The 16,664-nt window shown below is 42.8% G+C and overlaps 3 protein-coding genes across 10 annotated transcripts; 2 read left to right on the forward strand and 1 right to left on the reverse strand.

Annotated features, from left to right (window-relative positions):
* LOC8082129 (pentatricopeptide repeat-containing protein At5g15300) lies at nt 615-2,658 on the forward strand. Its single transcript, XM_002465752.2, has one exon. It carries the CDS (start codon nt 833-835, stop codon nt 2,426-2,428), a length of 1,596 nt encoding a protein of 531 aa, XP_002465797.1. The 5' UTR covers nt 615-832; the 3' UTR covers nt 2,429-2,658.
* On the reverse strand, nt 2,429-11,650 carry LOC8082131 (pentatricopeptide repeat-containing protein At5g15280). 6 transcript variants are annotated; one of them, XM_021447874.1, is made up of 7 exons: nt 11,416-11,650; nt 7,305-11,324; nt 7,030-7,090; nt 5,181-5,352; nt 4,922-5,081; nt 3,042-4,362; nt 2,429-2,904 (listed from the first exon to the last, which is right to left on the reverse strand). In XM_021447874.1, exons 1-2 carry the CDS (start codon nt 11,457-11,459, stop codon nt 7,598-7,600), a joined length of 3,771 nt encoding a protein of 1,256 aa, XP_021303549.1. In that variant the 5' UTR covers nt 11,460-11,650; the 3' UTR covers nt 2,429-2,904; nt 3,042-4,362; nt 4,922-5,081; nt 5,181-5,352; nt 7,030-7,090; nt 7,305-7,597. The 6 variants fall into 6 exon arrangements, with proteins under 6 accessions (XP_021303549.1, XP_021303558.1, XP_021303547.1 ...); XM_021447883.1 differs by lacking the exon at nt 2,429-2,904 and having other exon boundaries at nt 3,604-3,824; nt 3,939-4,362; XM_021447872.1 differs by lacking the exon at nt 2,429-2,904 and having other exon boundaries at nt 3,604-4,281.
* LOC8082130 (thioredoxin-like 1-1, chloroplastic) lies at nt 3,939-5,890 on the forward strand. 3 transcript variants are annotated; one of them, XM_002465753.2, is made up of 5 exons: nt 3,939-4,011; nt 4,097-4,304; nt 4,913-5,086; nt 5,204-5,368; nt 5,449-5,890. In XM_002465753.2, the coding sequence occupies exons 2-5, from the start codon at nt 4,101-4,103 to the stop codon at nt 5,530-5,532; spliced, it is 627 nt and encodes a 208-aa protein (XP_002465798.2). In that variant the 5' UTR covers nt 3,939-4,011; nt 4,097-4,100; the 3' UTR covers nt 5,533-5,890. The 3 variants fall into 3 exon arrangements, with proteins under 3 accessions (XP_002465798.2, XP_021303572.1, XP_021303576.1); XM_021447897.1 differs by having other exon boundaries at nt 3,958-4,304; nt 4,940-5,086; XM_021447901.1 differs by having other exon boundaries at nt 3,958-4,304; nt 4,940-5,086; nt 5,213-5,368.

Here is a 16,664-nt window from a genome sequence, read left to right on the forward strand (position 1 = left end):
TCCGGCGACGACGGCGAGCCCGTGGAGGTGGTACTCCCTGTGTGGAGTCCTTGTACCGGAGTCTTCGGTCGACGCCCATTCTTCTCGGCGTTCGCCGAGGTAAGACGGTGTCGACTTTTTGTTTTCAAGGATGGAGAGGAAGCTGTGGGTTTTGCGGCGGCGTGGAGGACGGATCGTGCTCGAATCCCCCGTGGTGGTGTTTGGCGTCACTGACGACAAGCTCAGATCCGAGGCCGAGAGCGCTCGGGGCGTGGCCCCGGCCGATTGGTGTTCAACGGCGGCTCATCTCGTTCTTCCGGACGAGTGTCTACTTTGGCTCTACACAAAGCCTTCGCGCGATGGGGCCATCTCGGTTCTGGGGATGGTGGCGCCTGGTTGCGGCGGCTCCTGGCGAAGCTCGGTGGCGGTCGTTGCAGGCGGCAAGGACAAACACAGGATTCAAGGGCTTGTTTGCAATTTCTATTTTGTCTTGGTCCCTATGTGCAAATAGGTTTGGACAGCTGTCCTCTGTATCCTACTCTGTCATACCTGTATTTCTATGGGTCTTTGTACGTTCTCCTTAGCTTTAATATAGGTATGCTTATCAAAAAAAAAAAAAGATCACAGTCCTTTAGAGGTATGGACTAAACACACTGTGGCATAGAAGACTGCATCATCCTGCAGCGTTTTGTCGAACAATTGGCGAGCGGCCGCAGCCGCGTGACAATGAGAGAGGGGAGGAACAACTCATCAGGGCGGTGCCGTCATTCGGGATGACGACAAGCCCACAAGCAGTGAGAGCGGAGCGATCTTTGCAGACACTGAAACCATTTGCGCCGCGCTTGTGACAGCAATGCTGCGCAAGTCGGGCACTGAGCGCCGGCAGCCGGCGTTATGGCGGCGATGCCGCAGCCTCCGGCAGATCAAGCAGGTCCACGCGCTCATGGTCCTCCGGGGCTTCCTCTCGGACCCCTCGGCGCTCCGCGAGCTCATCTTTGCCTCCTCTGTCGGCGTCCGGGGCGGCACCGCGCACGCCCGCCTCGTGTTCGACCGAATCCCGCACCCCGACCGGTTCATGTACAACACCCTCATCCGCGGCGCCGCGCACAGTTACGCGCCCCGGGACGCCGTCTCCATCTACGCGCGCATGGCCCGGCACAGCGCCGGCTGCGGCGGTGGCGTGAGGCCGGACAAGCGCACCTTCCCGTTCGTGCTCCGCGCCTGCGCCGCCATGGGCGCGAGCGAAACCGGGGCGCAGGTCCACGCGCACGTCGTCAAGGCTGGGTGCGAGTCGGACGCTTTCGTCAGGAACGCGCTCATCGGCATGCACGCTACCTGCGGGGACCTAGGTGCCGCGGCTGCGCTGTTCGACGGCGAAGCGCGCGAGGACGCCGTGGCGTGGTCGGCGATGATCTCCGGCTTCGCGAGGAGAGGGGACATTGGTGCCGCCCGGGAGCTGTTCGACGAGAGCCCTGTGAAGGACCTCGTGTCTTGGAATGTGATGATCACGGCATATGCGAAGCTGGGAGATATGGCCCCGGCGAGGGAGCTCTTCGACGGGGCTCCTGATCGTGATGTTGTGTCGTGGAACGCCATGATCTCTGGGTACGTGAGGTGCGGCTCGCACAAGCAAGCAATGGAGCTCTTTGAGCAGATGCAGGCCATGGGAGAAAAGCCGGATACTGTCACAATGCTCAGCTTATTGTCAGCCTGTGCGGACTCCGGTGATATGGACGCTGGCCGCAGACTGCACAGGTTTCTGTCAGGGAGGTTTTCTAGAATTGGTCCTAGCACTGTTCTTGGAAACGCGCTGATCGACATGTATGCAAAGTGTGGGAGCATGACGAGTGCACTAGAGGTGTTCTGGTTGATGCAAGATAAGAATGTCTCGACTTGGAACTCGATCATAGGAGGATTAGCATTGCATGGACATGTCACAGAGGCCATAGATGTGTTCCAGAAGATGCTGCAGGGGAATGTCAAGCCAGATGAGATCACCTTTGTTGCTGTCCTTGTTGCGTGCAGCCATGGCGGAATGGTTGACAAGGGGCATGAGTACTTCAACTTGATGCAACAAAGATACATGATTGAGCCCAATGTCAAACACTACGGTTGCATGGTTGACATGCTGAGTCGTGCTGGGCTGCTCAAAGAAGCGTTTGAATTCATAGGCACAATGAAGATCGAGCCTAATCCTGTCATATGGAGGACCCTTCTTGGGGCTTGTAGGATCCATGGTGAGCTCGAACTGGCTGAGCATGCGAATCAGGAACTTCTGAAGGCAAGGAGTGATGCAAGTGGGGATTTTGTGCTTCTGTCGAATATTTATGCTTCAGTTGGAGAATGGCTGGGGTCAGAGAATATGAGAAAGTTGATGGACGACAGTGGTGTCAACAAGGAGGCAGGCTGTGCAGTTGTAGACGGCAGTTCAAAGGATGTAATTGACTAATACAATCTTGTAGACTGTTCTAATTGCATTCTGTATTTAAAAAGTTTTTCATCTGTCTATCAAGCTTCCAGCTACAGGGAAATAAATTGAACACCTCGTCCTGCTCTTTTGTCAATGAAGAGATAAATGCCCAGTATCACTCGTTGTGTCCAATCGTTTTTGAGACATTGCTGAATTCTTTCAGATTTATCCAACTAGAAGGGCATGTAAGTCTGATTAATACATGTGCATTCAGCTATCCTTGTTTTTCAATATTAAATCCATGATCTATGTAGCCACAATAATCATGCAAGGAAAACACACTTTAACCTACGCAGCCAGAAATCATTGATCTTGGGAATATTGTACACCATACTACGAAAACCAGTTACATTCCACTGTATATGATCTGATGCATGTTGCTGTTAACAGTCAAGCCAAGCACATAAAAGAGGCGTTCAAGAACTAGCTCAAACGTGATGGTGATATTTGCAAACCTGTACTGCTTTCTAGGTGGTCTGGGTGGCTGCAATCCTGCATGAACTCAACCACAGAACTATGAGCTGGGTAATGTGGCATGATCATAGGCCTTCTGATGTAGCAGCAAAGCATTAGAAAAGTGATATTTGCAAACCTGTACTGCTTTCTAGGTGGTCTGGGTGGCTGCAATCCTGCATGAACTCAACCACAGAACTATGAGCTGGGTAATGTGGCATGATCATAGGCCTTCTGATGTAGCAGCAAAGCATTAGAAAAGTTTGTGCAGGATCTATGCGTTTGGATTTTGGATGGAGTTCTGCGTCGTCTTAAGGGAGTGACAAAAATCAGGCGATACAACGGCATAAATGATTATCTCGTGCAAGAGAAGGAATTATTGCTTTAGTTTATGCGATAGCTATTTACTCGTTAAGGTTATTACTAAATTGCTGAGTATACCACTTAACTTGCAAAGCATCATTTCAAGGGATTCAAATAATTGCCACTATCAGATTGCGAAACTTTGAAAAAAGGCTCATAGTCTAGGGTTACGACTAGTGGCCCCTCTAACATTTGGTTTCGACTCCTGTGGGAGGGAATTCACCCACAATACACTTCCTTAATTAGTTATTTATACTTAAGCAAGAAATCCAATATTCCAGTAGAGCACATTTAGATATAGATATGACTGTCAGTCATATATCCACAATGCATGAAGATTGACACCAAAGAGATGAGTATTGTTCATAAAAAGGTCATCTTTTTATCCAAATACACATCAGCTTCTCCATTCTGGAGCATTGCCGTGCCGCCTCAGATAAAAGTTGGCAGAGGGTGTAACAAGCACCAAAGCTAAAGCTTGGAGATATGTAACAGAAGAAACAAAGCCCCTAACAAAGACAAAAATGACCACAAGAAACAACACTTCTTCTGATTGTACCTATGCGCATTTCGACAAGCAAAAGAACCACTCTTTAGAATGATAAACATTAAAACGAAAGGATGATGAGGCATACTTTCCTTCTGAAAGAAAATTTTCTTCAGCTATAAATACCTCAGCATGGGCCATCCCATTTCACCATCACAACAATTCCAGATCTTGTTAGAGCCTGTCCAGTTAGTTTGAGGCATGTTGTGCTTTTTAAATGCGCCCTTTTCTGTAGCATTTTTTCATTAAGGTGCTGACTTGTTAAATGTTCCTTTCTGTTTTAGTTCAATGATGTCAATGGCTTCAGCTTTGACAAACCATTGGGTTGTTAGCGGTTCATCCCGTCATGACATGAGCAACAGATCTGATGATTGCTTCAAGGTATTGACTTGGAACCACAATGTGATCAAGGGGAAGCAGTTCTTGCCCAGAGAAAAGGTTGCTCTGACTGGTTGGCAGATCACCCGAGCTGTACCAAAAGATCCCAAGAAGGTAATTTCCTTATAGCTAAGGAACTAATTGTTATATATGATCTATGCCCTTATGTTACCTTTAAAAATAGAAAAAAAAATGTTGACTTTAATGCTTGGAGATAACTGAATCACACAAACAGAAAAGTGCCAATAAAGGCTATCCTGCTAGAATAATGGCAATACAGATTATGCAGTCCAGATCAATCTATCAAGTAATGCATTTCCAAGTAGAGGATAAATGATCTAAATTTGAGAAAATCATGTTCTCTTTATTTTGTCATATTTTGCTATGGGGGCATCGAACATATGTGTTGATGGCCAGTTCACGCAGCAAACAGTCTCATTGGCCGGATACCATTACAACAACACGGTTCTTTGCTCCTTAATAGAGCATCCACAAAAATAATCATTTGTCCATTCAGGGAGAGAAAATTGTAAATCACAATGAAAAGTAAATTCTACAAAATTGTTGGTTTAAGATGCCTTCACTATCTAACCTTACTGTAAAATTTGTATTGAAACAAAGAAATCTAATAGTTACGTTAAAAAATGATATAACTCAGACATTCATTACAACACATTCTGAAGCATGACAAAGATGGCAGTGATATTTATTAATGGTATTAGGGCATTCACCTCCGTATGACAACAAAGTGGTGGGAGATAGACATGAAGGACAACGTGATAAATATCAAATCACAGGACGATTTTGATGAACAGCTTCTGATGGCCAGAGATAAATTCACAGTGGTGCACTTCTTTTCACCTAGCTGTGGAGCTTGCAAGGCCCTACACTCTAAGGTAAAAGAAGACAAGCATGTAGATTCAACAATTTTACAATTATCAAAAGGAGAAACAAATAAATGTCTTACATAATATAATATTGACATAATACCTTTTCGTCAAATTTCCAAAAAGGTACATCAGTTTGCCGAGATGCATCCAGGACTGCAATTTCTTATGGTCAACTGTAATGAACAGACACATATCTGTAAGAGGCTCCATGTCTGTGTCTTGCCATTGTTCCGCTTTTACAGAGGCGCCGAAGGTCGTATTTGTAGCTTCAGCTGCACAATTTCAACTGTAAGATTGGATGGTCGAATCTGTATACACACTGTTAAGCTATTTTTAAACTAAGAAGTAAGAAGTTCATATTATTTCAGATTCATAAGTTCAAAGATGCTCTGAAAAAGCATGGGGTTCAGACTGAGAGTCAAGCAGCAGAAAAGGGGTGGGACGAATATTAACTTAAGAGCTGACCCACCTACTGATATCTCAAATGCAAGTGATGCTTCACCGAAAATGGACAGAGATGATGGCCCCATTGAACCCAGCAATGACTAAATCAGTATGCTGCAGATTGCCCAGTTTGATAGTTTTGATGTATGTGCATAGAAGCTGAGTATTCAAAAGATTATGGCCCATATGCGCTTATAATGGCCCTATATTTAAAAATTTGAGGGCCAATAAGCATAAAATAGGTACAAATTTTGAATATCAAAGAATTTTAAATGACGCTATCAGTTACCACATGCTGTTTTTTTTCTTGAACACAAAGAAGAACTGCATGTCAATGGATTATGAAATAGAGTTTGTTAAAGCTGACTTTAAGTTTTCCTAAGTTACATTTGTTCCTGTTAAAAATCATGAACTACCTTTAGCATTACAACTACCCACTACTTCCTACCAGAACAGCTAGGCCTTCGGCACCTGCAAGGCAGCACTGTTATACTGTCATTCACCGAATCACCGCCTGCAAGATGCGCTGAACTGATGGTGAGACATTGTTGACACACAGTCATTCTGGTGCTTCTCAATGTTCCAAGCGGCCAAAATGACCAGCGAATTGAACCCTTTGCACTTTTCCTTGCTAAGGATAAGTTCAGCCTTGTGCTACCATTCTGCGAACTTTCTGTCCGATGCAAGGCTTGGTCTGGGAGGCCATACCGGATGAAGAGGCGATGCTAGATCTCTTACGCCGTTACGCGAACACATAGGTCGTCAGCAGATGCTTTATGTATATTCCTTGCAGAGTTGGCAACTTGCCAGGTCCAGCATCCATCCTGCACTTGGACAGCTTGTCGACAGTCCAGCAATGGTTCAAGATGACTAGCCATGGAAGGTCTGGTGTGCCGAGCTCACTGAGTATTCGCTGGATAGGCTGTGTCTCCAACGGTGTATGTACCATAAACAGTTGAGCATGCCAATTACTACTGTAACATCCACTTAGAACAGGGACTCAGGGAGGGTCTAGGATTCAAATTCTTATGATTCAGTTCAAATTTTAACTAGAGCCTATTTTGAAAGCAATCCGCCTCATCCAAGCACACCATAAGTCTGAAGTAACCACAAGCACAAACTAACTCCCAAGTTTTTGAGTCCTGAATACCCAGCAAGGCAATCTTACCTATTGCTGCAAACAGACCAGAACAGGCATACATCCCTGTATGTTACATTTCTAGTTTTATAACTTAGTGGAGAAAAAATTGATAAAAAGGAAATAGAAAGGCCTTACACGACATTAGAGCCAAAAAAATGCAACAGAAGACATAATAAACCCAAAAAAAACAACACACATCATATACTATATAAAATGCAGGATTCAACGAGACAGATCATAATGTTGTAATGGTGATTTTAATCCAGAAAAGTTGCACTGGTACTAACACTAGCAGAATTGTTACACAAAATTTAATCCTTGCATTTGATACCACCAATAGTTTGCTATAAGGGAGAAGTAGTACCTCACAAATCACAATTGTGATGAAGAGGTGGTATGGTTGTCTCTCACTCACAGCTGCTAACCTGCTGCCGGCGATACCACAGGGAAAGAAACATCAGCTGCAACTGACTATGCATACGTATATTGAAGGAACAAAAAGCAGGAGCAAAAACCTTTGCTGGGGTGACAATATCAGTGTTGTTTCTTAACACAAAAAACAGTAGTCCACAATGCCAGTAATGAAAAGCCAACTTTTCAATATTACTGTTTTCATTCTAAGAGAGATGATGCTATTACCTGTGCATGATCCCTTTAGCAGGGGCACAACCTGTAGTCAAATTGCAGAGAAGAAAGTTGTGATGGATCAGGTAATGAGTTCAAGCTCCCTCTTTTGCTACTTAAATCAAAGATGCATAGTTTTTCCTACATATTCCCACATTTCTGTGAACCATCGATCCTAGAGTACAAAGTTCTAGTCCCAGTGTTGCATAACCTTGGTTTCACTGAGTTTTACCAGTTCCACTAGGGTTCAACTTGACAACAATCATCAGTTCACCATTTTCTGGAAATCATATATCGCCTTTTGACCTTTATGGGGGATTTGCGGAAAGAAAAAGGTTTTTCAAAATGGGTTCTCCATGTCCTTCAGTTTTCTCATTGGTACTGCTGAAATTGCTTATGATAGACCAATGCATCTCAAAGTTGGGCACTTGTCCTGCTTGTTGCATGTCATGCAGAAGTACCGCAGCTTTCTGTAGATGGCTACTTCTGCAATAGTTATCAAAAACAACTTTATACATGCCATAGGATGGTGCAGATCCCAAGGTGGTTAGCATTTCCAAAACCTTCCTAGCATCAAAAGTTCTTCCCATGGCACAAAGGCCACGTACAAGTGCATCACAGGAGATCTCACTTGGTTTTAGACTTGCAAACTGCATTTCAGCCAGAAAATCAAGTGCCTGATCAAACTCTTTCAACATACAGAGTTTATATATAACAGAACTGTAACTGGCTTCATTAGGAAGTCTGCCTTTCTTTAACATTGTATTTAGCAGATAAAGAGACATTTTCAAATCTCCTAGTATGCAGAATTCCTTGATGAGATCATCAAAATTGCTTGAACATCCGATAAACTCACTTTTGCTCAGATTGTTCAGACATGATTTTGCTTCCAATTGTCTCCCAAATGAAAGGAGACATGAAGTGAGGGTGGTCTTAATGATTAAACCATGCCTCCATCCATTGCGCTCAATCAAGTGAAATAATGCTAGTGATTTCTCAAGGTTTCCTAGCCTGCAGTAATGACTTAACACAATTCTGAGACTGCGGTTGCTTGGTTTTAGTCCCTGAGCAATACAGGCATCAAGCGCATTAACTGAATCATTGGTATCCCCGGATTTGTGAAATCCATAGACAAGGAAGTCATAGGTGGTTTTGTCGAGACAAATACCATTACCTGTCATGTCCTTCAGCAAATCATGAATCTGTGAGCTGTTTCTTCTTTGAAAAAGATAAAATATTAGAATGTTGCATGCAATTAGTTCTCTTGACTTGTCAGCATATTGGAACAGTGCTCTAAGGCTTGAAGCACTAGAAAACCGACTTTGCTCACACATTCTGCACACAAGAAAGCGGTAGCTAGATATAGAAAGGGTGTCATGCATCTTTAGCATCTTGCAAAGAACTGCATCTAACTTTCTCCAATTTTTTAGCCAACCATAGACTTGAAGTAAGGAATTTAACAAAGTGGCACTGAGCTTCCCAGGACTTGATTCTTGCAAGACTGGCATGGCCCACTTTATATTCCTTGTTTGCATTAATTCCTTCACGATGCAACCACAATATGGGAATTCAGTAAGTTTCATGGTCAGCATAGACTCTACCAAGTTCTTGGCTCGATCTGCATCCAGCCATGGTAATGAAGGCAACACAGATCGGTAAGAAAATGCATCTAGTTCTTTGCTTTTGCTAAGCCACATGTCATGCATTCCAATTGATTCAGCAGTCTTCTGCTCCTTTAGGAAGCCCTCCATCACATAAAAGAATAATGATCGATCCACAGCCACACCCTTTTCTTTGAGAGCCTCCAACATTGCACATCCAATGCTGGTATGACCTGTCCTGCACAACTCTTTGAGAAGTACACAATATGCACTGAAAAACAGATCATGATAGCAGTCAAATAAAAGGTTCATAAGTTTCAGGGCTTCCTCAATCACTCCCCATTTGCACAAGTAACTGATGAGGTCCATCATATCCTTGCAATCAGGTGACCATCTGTACTTCGTTGCAAGATTCCAACATTCCCAAAACCCTGCTATGTTCCTTTCTTCGCATAAGCCTATCATTAAAGAAGTATATGTATTGTGACTGATTGACAAGTCTTCTCTCAACATTTTTTCTAAAACCAGTTTTGCATGAGCAGACATCCCATTGCTACTCAATGTTTGGGCGACCAAATCTAGATTTTGAGCATCAAGTTTGTAAAATATATCTGGCATCTCCTCCATAAGGTCAATGACATCTATTACATTACGGCTCACACATAAGGCCTTGAATAGCTCAGACCAGCTAGCTGGTGAAATGTCATATCCCCATTGAAAAGCTTCATCTTTCACAAGAAGAGCACTTGTAACATCGCCTCGCTGAGATGCCCTGACTAGCTCTGAGTTAATATCTGGGTGAAGTGCACTATCCAAAATCTGTGCCAATGAAATCTCAAACATTTTGGAATCAGTGTCCAAATACAGTCCATTGCCAACTGAATCAAAAAACTCGGCTTTTGGGAAACCAGTGGCATTATCTCTCTTGATTTTCACCCTTAGGTGATCTAGCCCCAAGAATGATAAGGCCTTGGAGAGTGCACAGTTTCCAGAGGGAAGAACATTTACAACATTAGTTTTCATATCCCTCAAGACTTGTTCAATATCATCAAACTGCCTATACCTGCAATACCCTGCAAGAATTATCTGATATGTTGAAAGATTGGGTGTTACTTCTCTTTCAACCATGTCTTCGAAGACATACTTTGCATGTCTATATAGTCCCTCCCTGAAAACACCACCTAAAATAGCATTATAAGCACACACTCTAGGTTCGACATGCCTAGCGAAGCACTCTGATAAATATACAAGTGCAGATTTCAGTTTCATTTCTCTACAGCTATGAAAAATGAAAATTCCAAAAGTCGTAGCATCTGGAGCAAACCCTAAGGCCTCCAACCTTTGGAAGACTAGCCATGCCTGATCAGTACCAAGATTTGTGCACGAAGACGCAAGTATTCTGTTGCAAAGACGCAACTCCGGTAGACACCTCCACTCTTCCAAGAAATTCATCATATCCCCAATATCCTTTTTCTTGTTAAATTCTTCAACTATATTTGACAAGGCTCCCTTGCTTAATTTAAGACCCAAACTCTTTAATTGCCGAAGAATACCAAGAGCTTGCAAAGGTTTACCTTTCTTGATTAAAGCCATGACAACAGAATCAAGAATATCTCCTTTGGTGCAAGAACCGAATCCAACTTCAAGCATGTCCAAATATACTCTTAAAATCAATTCATCCTTCCTGTTTCTGGTTAGAAAATGAAGAAGTGCTTGATAGCATGAAACTGAAGGAATCAAATGCTTGCTCCTTGCATAATCATAAAGTCCAACTGATTTCTCAAGATTGCGTGCTTCTGAATATGCCTGGATAATCTGACTGAATAGTTCACTCGAAACAGCCGGAGCCATATGATCAACCAATGAGAGCAGTAGCGATTCAGCTTGACTGAGCATATCAGCATCTGCAAGCATGGATACCATCGTCTCATTTGACCTTGGCAGATGCTGGAACTCCTTGCTCTGCTGTGATGCCCACCTGTACAAATTCCATAGAAATCTTGCATTTCTCACTTCTGCTGCAGTGGGTCCAAAACCAATCAAAATGTCAAGAAAATCCTTAGGCTTCAGCTCAGAGACACGCCAAAACCGGCGGAGAGTCTCCGGTGAGAGCCATAAACCAGGCTTAAGAGCATCTTGCAAGCTGCACTTTCCATCAAAGGTGTCCCCATTTCTCTCAAATATGTGAGAGCACTTGGCTATAACTAGACTCCCAATACCAGAGCACGATTTTAGTGCAGAATGGGCATCACCTTGGAACGTTTTTCCAGTTTTCTGTTCCAAATTGAAGCCAGCATCCTCTGGAGCGCAAGCAAAGATTGAATTCCGCTTCTCCACGACGCGGCTGCTTCCATCCCTCAACAAACTCCCTTTGTTGGTACTCAGCTCCGGGGCATTATTGGTGAACCCTCGGCCTCCAATCTTGGAATCTCGCCTGACACCCGGGTTGGAATTGATTGAATCAATCAATTAGAGCGAAAGAAACATCAGTGCAGGTGGTGAGATGAAAGCCCTCGCTCGTTTACCTCAGATACCGGAAACGGATTGTGCGGAGGAACCGCCATGCCATCGACGTCTACTCCGCTCGGACCTCCCAGCCCCGCCGCTGAGCAAGGCCCCGCACACCGCATCTGATCAGCGAATCCCCAGCCAGTCCTAGACTCCTAGTGAGTCAGGGGAGGCGGAACTGAGGCGAGCGAGAGATTGCGGACGAGGAACACGAATACACGATGCTGCTCCCAACCACTTTGGGCCGCCCTGCTAATGGCCCGCATGTGTTTTGGTTCGTGGCCCTTTTACGGGTTTGGTTGAGAAATTTCAATGTTCCGTTATAATAATGAAACTAAATATCATGTGAAATTTTTGAGGTGTTTATTTCCTCTTTTTTTGGCCGTCTTTTGGGGTTTTTTTGTCTCTTAAGATCAAAATACAAAATATAGATTAACAACTATTTTACAAAAAAAAGATATTATTTAGTTTATTCTGCAAAATGATAGCACAAAACCCAAAAAAAATTTTGCCCGAATTCATATCTATTATATATTTTATGTTAAAATTGCAGAGTTCTTTGCAATTTCTATAGTATAATATGCAATTTTTGGATCTAATAATTTAAAATCATAAATTTGATAAAATCTTATTTGCATCGACACAAATATAATGAGTAATTTATAATTGTTTTCGTAGTTGGATAAGGACAAATTTGAAATATTATACTCCTTCCATCCTAATTATAAGTCATTCCTAGAATCTTAGAGAGTCAAAGCATCTCAAGTTTAACCAAATTTATATGGTAAAATAATAACATTTATGATATCAACTAAGTATCATTAGGTTCTTCATTACTTATGTTTTTATAGTATATCTATTTAATGTCATAAAACTTTATTTTTTTTCTATAATTTTGGTCAAACTTGAAATGCTTTTGACTCTCTAAAATTCTTGGAATGACTTACAATTTGAGATGGAGGGAGTAATATATAAAGGCAACTATCAAACCACAAGAGGTCGACGAGTCATCAGCAGGGGCGAAGCTGTGTTGTAAGTAGGGGATGCAAATGCACCCCCCAAAAATTTCAAAAACAATAGATTTAATTAAGATTTTACTATATATGCACCCCCTAAAACTCATGTATATGCACCCACAAGCTAACTGCACCCCCCTCTGATTTGCTCTAGCTTCGCCACTGGTCATCAGAGTTTAATCTGTGCTGGTAAGTGCTGCGGACACACTTGTCATGTCATTGTAAGTTGTAACGATAGTTGTCAAGATGGACGTCATTAGTACAGCGGGGCAAAAGATGGCGAAGTGCAGCAAAAGCAATCAATACATTTCTATACACAAGATGTACAATGTCACCTTGCAGAGACATCCTCAACGACGGGCTAAAGGAAATCAGGCGACTGATAGATATAAAAATTGTGACAAAATAAAATAAGAGTGATGGCATACATGTATCCAATAATAGATATACAAGAGAACATGTGTTCTTAAAGACATTTTTTCGCTTAAGGGCATATGACACCATACACATCCATTATTATAAGATGTATATGAGAATGTATGTGTGGGTGTTTAACGATGTAGGTATATGGATCGTATGCTTGTTAGGGAAATTAACATCGAGAGAAGTATAAGCCTGTTTGGTTGAGGGGCTTCTTGGATGCACTGCTAAGATGTCGCTCGAATCATATTACCTCCCTAAATTTGCATGCATCTCACTCTAACCGACCACACCCCTCTGCCGCCGTGATGCGGTCGCCTAGACTTCCATGACGGGAGTGGGGGCGCACACGACGGAGTTCGTTGAAGCCTCGAAGGACCCTCCTCGCCGTTGATGCGACCACCTGCAGTTACATTATGGGAGCGACTCGTGCATATGGCGGAGCGATGCACAATGGGAGGAGCGGTGTGCGATCGTAGGATGGTGTGTTGGCGAGCTCAGAGGGCCACACAAGGTGTGTCGTGTGCGCGGAGGAGGTGGAGAAGCACGTGAGTGTGGACGGGAAGAGCAGGTGTGAGAGAAAGAAGACAAAGACGAGCCCGACTGCTACAGGTGCTACTGTGGTTTTCGTGGAGTGGTGCTATCGGTGCTCATGACATGTTCGGTAAAATGCTTGAGCCAGAGAAGGCAGAGGTGAGTTCACCAATACAAAGACGAAGTGGATGCACCCGAATAAGTCTGGCAACCAAAACAAGAACTAATCGATATAGGCTTATCTATACCAAAGCAACCAAACAAGTGACAGTTACATTGGTTAAACTTAGCCAGAGCTAGCCTGGTTTGATTTACTAGCGAGGCTTGGTTAGGGAAGAGAACCCAACACACCCTATGTTAATGATCCTTTGCAGGACTTTATTTATAGGAGGCAAGCGAATCTGTGCACACAATAAAATACAGGTGGAAGAATGTGGAGAACGATAAGAGTAAGACATGATTCCTAATATTAATTGTATAAGAGAGAAACAAAGTATAAAAGTGGTTAGGATAAATTGTCAAATTGTTTTCTTTTAGGGGCGAGATCTTAAAAATTATATAAGGACCCAAATATACTACCAACTTTTTTAGCCACTTGAAAAACTAATTGATTTACCAATTAGTTTTTTGAGAACCCTATGAGATGCTCTAAGGGGCATGTTACATATAAGGCGCTTAAAAATATCATGCCTATGAGCCTATTAGACGACGATGCTAAAGGTTTGTTTAGTATCTTTTGCTAAATTTTAGCCAACTAAATTTTAATCACTTTAGTAACTAAACTTTCAAACACACTAACTAAAAAGAAGCTAAAATAATTTAGTCTCATTAGTTATCCAAAAGTAACTTATTTTAATAGTTAAAATTTAGCGAGAAGAATCGAAAAAACCTTAAACTGCTTTGTTCCATTTGGCTCATACGCCTTTTTTTTCTCTTGCACCTTCCGATGGCCTGTTCTATGGAACAGTGACTGGCCTCCCGCCAGCCGACCTACGTCCTCAGCTAATCCCTCACTTGTCCAATTGTTGTCGTCGTCCTCCGTTCACATCCGGCGCCGCCCCCAATGTTCCGCTCTCGCGCTTGTCTCCTCTCTTTGCAGCCTGCCTTTCCCTTGTCAATTTTGTACTACCTCAGCTAATTTATAGGAATAGTATATGTCAGCACTTTTCTAATGTGAAAGAGAAAGAAAATGTAAAAAAGACTCTCTCTTATTTCAACAAAAAATGAGATAGTTTATGGGTCTGTTCTTCAAGAATGAAAAAGGAGGAGAGAAGATATAGAATAAAAAACATTTACATTTGAGGTTCATATAATAAAGTGACAATGACATGGCATGTAGGAGCTAGTTGTTGTCTCTTACCGTGGCCTTATTTAGTTTCTCTCCCTAAAATTTAGTCTCTATTTCGTCGGATGTTTAGACACATGCATGGAGTATTAAATATAGACTAAAAAAATAACTAATTATACAAATTGTGACTATTCTGCGAGGCGAACATTTTAAGCTTAATTAGTCAAACATGTGGTGCTATAGTAAAACTATAGTAAATATGTGCTAATAATGGATTAATTAGGCTTAATAAATTCGTCTCATAAAGTACTAAGAACTTTTATAATTTATATTATTATTACCATCCAAATACTCTCGTCCGACATTTCCATCTAATAGCCGATGTGCCCCCAAATTTTACACTTTGAATTTTATTAAACAAGGCCGAAGTCCATAGAGCAAGGCCTCCTAATCTCCAATAGTTTGCTAAAACTCATTTGGCAGATCTATTGTTTTGCCAAGTCTCAAAACTAAATGCCAAGTAAAAAAAAGAGACCTTCTCCAACAGGTTGCTATTTGGGCTTGGCAAAAGAACTTGGCATCCTAGAATTTTTGCCAAAATCACAAAATTTAGCCTCCAACAAGTTGGCAAATTAGGATACACATGATGCCAAACGATGGAGGACTTGACATATTTGCCAAGTGAAGGGAGAATTTTGCCAAGCTCACAAAATTACCAAGTAGTTTTACCAATTTTGTTGGAGGCTGTTTTTTATAGTTTCGTCAAAAATTCTAGAATGCTAAGTACTTTTAGCAAATTATTGGAGTTGCTCGACTCAAGTCCTAACCCCTAGCAGCGGTACGTTCTGCGTAGCCGGTTAGTGCGACGATATTTTAGGAAATTAAGAAATAAGCTAATGCCTACTCAAACAGTTTATATAAATTTCAAACTCAGAGGGTGATATATATATTTATATATATCCAACAGTGGACGGGCTATTTATCTTTGTCTCCAACAGTTATGCAATTGAAATTTGCCGTTGGAGTTTGCCAAGTCCCTAAACGTTTTGCCAAAGAAAAAATAAGTTCATCTCCAAGTGTTTAGCATTTTTGACTTGACATTTCCCAAAATAGTGGACCCAACTATTTTTGTCCGGGAATCTTTCATCTTTGCGGGAAATTCTCTCACGCGTCGCGCGGGCGCTTTCTTTTTTGCGCGCAAGCCTTCGCCCGTCGCACGCAATTCCTTCGCCCGTCGCCGCCAACTCTCTCGCGCGTCGCGCGGCCGTGTTCATCCCGCAAGTCCACGTCGCTGCTTGTTCTAGGTCGTCGAGATCCGATCGAGGCGCGCAACAGTCCCAGGTAGCACCGCGGCATCTAGGTCCCAAGGCTTCCGCAAGGAGGGTGTTGACACCGTTTTTGGGCACGTGTCTAGGATGGCAGGATAGGGTGGCAGTACGATGCGGGTTGCCGATGAGGATGGTTGCCGATGAGGGAGAGGTTGAATGTGACTAAGTCCACAGGCAGTAATATGGTGCCGATGGCCGGATAAAAAGGTCTGCCGATGACTATGGCAAGGGGATTGCCGATGATGCTAAGGAGGAGTCCAGAAGCTGCCAGTTGTCATATGGAGGAGTTTCGGTTTGTCACGAAGGATTGTTTTATTATTTCCTTAATTATTTGCATCGTTTTGTATACGGATTCCGTGTGATTTGGAATTCGAATTCTAATCGTGTCTGGTTGTAGCTCTTCGAGCAGGGTATAAAATAGACCCTAGGACCTTGTAATAATCAATCTATCAATCAATCAAACACACGTTTTTACTCATATCCCAGTATTTACTTTTCGACGACTTCGTCATACTTTTTCCTTTTGTTACGAGTTTTTAGGAATTCGTCGACTTAAGCTCGGCGTGTTCTCAAGTTCCGCGTGAATACCTCTTAGCCGTGACATCCGGGCGCATCGCTGTTGTCAGGACTAAAGTATTCGAGTTATCACCTTTGCCGATAGCAAGGTCAAATCGGCTGGC

The sequence above is a fragment of the Sorghum bicolor genome, chromosome 1 (assembly GCF_000003195.3).
Source record: "Sorghum bicolor cultivar BTx623 chromosome 1, Sorghum_bicolor_NCBIv3, whole genome shotgun sequence".
NCBI lineage: Eukaryota > Viridiplantae > Streptophyta > Magnoliopsida > Poales > Poaceae > Sorghum > Sorghum bicolor.

Coding starts and splice junctions, on each gene's coding strand:
- LOC8082130 (XM_002465753.2), top strand. CDS start 4,101: ATGATGTCAATGGCTTCAGCTTTGACAAACCATTGGGTTGTTAGCGGT. Junction 4,305..4,912: donor TACCAAAAGATCCCAAGAAG/GTAATTTCCTTA, acceptor TAATGGTATTAG/GGCATTCACCTCCGTATGAC. Junction 5,369..5,448: donor TCAGCTGCACAATTTCAACT/GTAAGATTGGAT, acceptor ATATTATTTCAG/ATTCATAAGTTCAAAGATGC.
- LOC8082129 (XM_002465752.2), top strand. CDS start 833: ATGCTGCGCAAGTCGGGCACTGAGCGCCGGCAGCCGGCGTTATGGCGG.
- LOC8082131 (XM_021447874.1), bottom strand. CDS start 11,459: ATGGCATGGCGGTTCCTCCGCACAATCCGTTTCCGGTATCTGAG. Junction 11,325..11,415: donor ATCCGTTTCCGGTATCTGAG/GTAAACGAGCGA, acceptor CCCGGGTGTCAG/GCGAGATTCCAAGATTGGAG.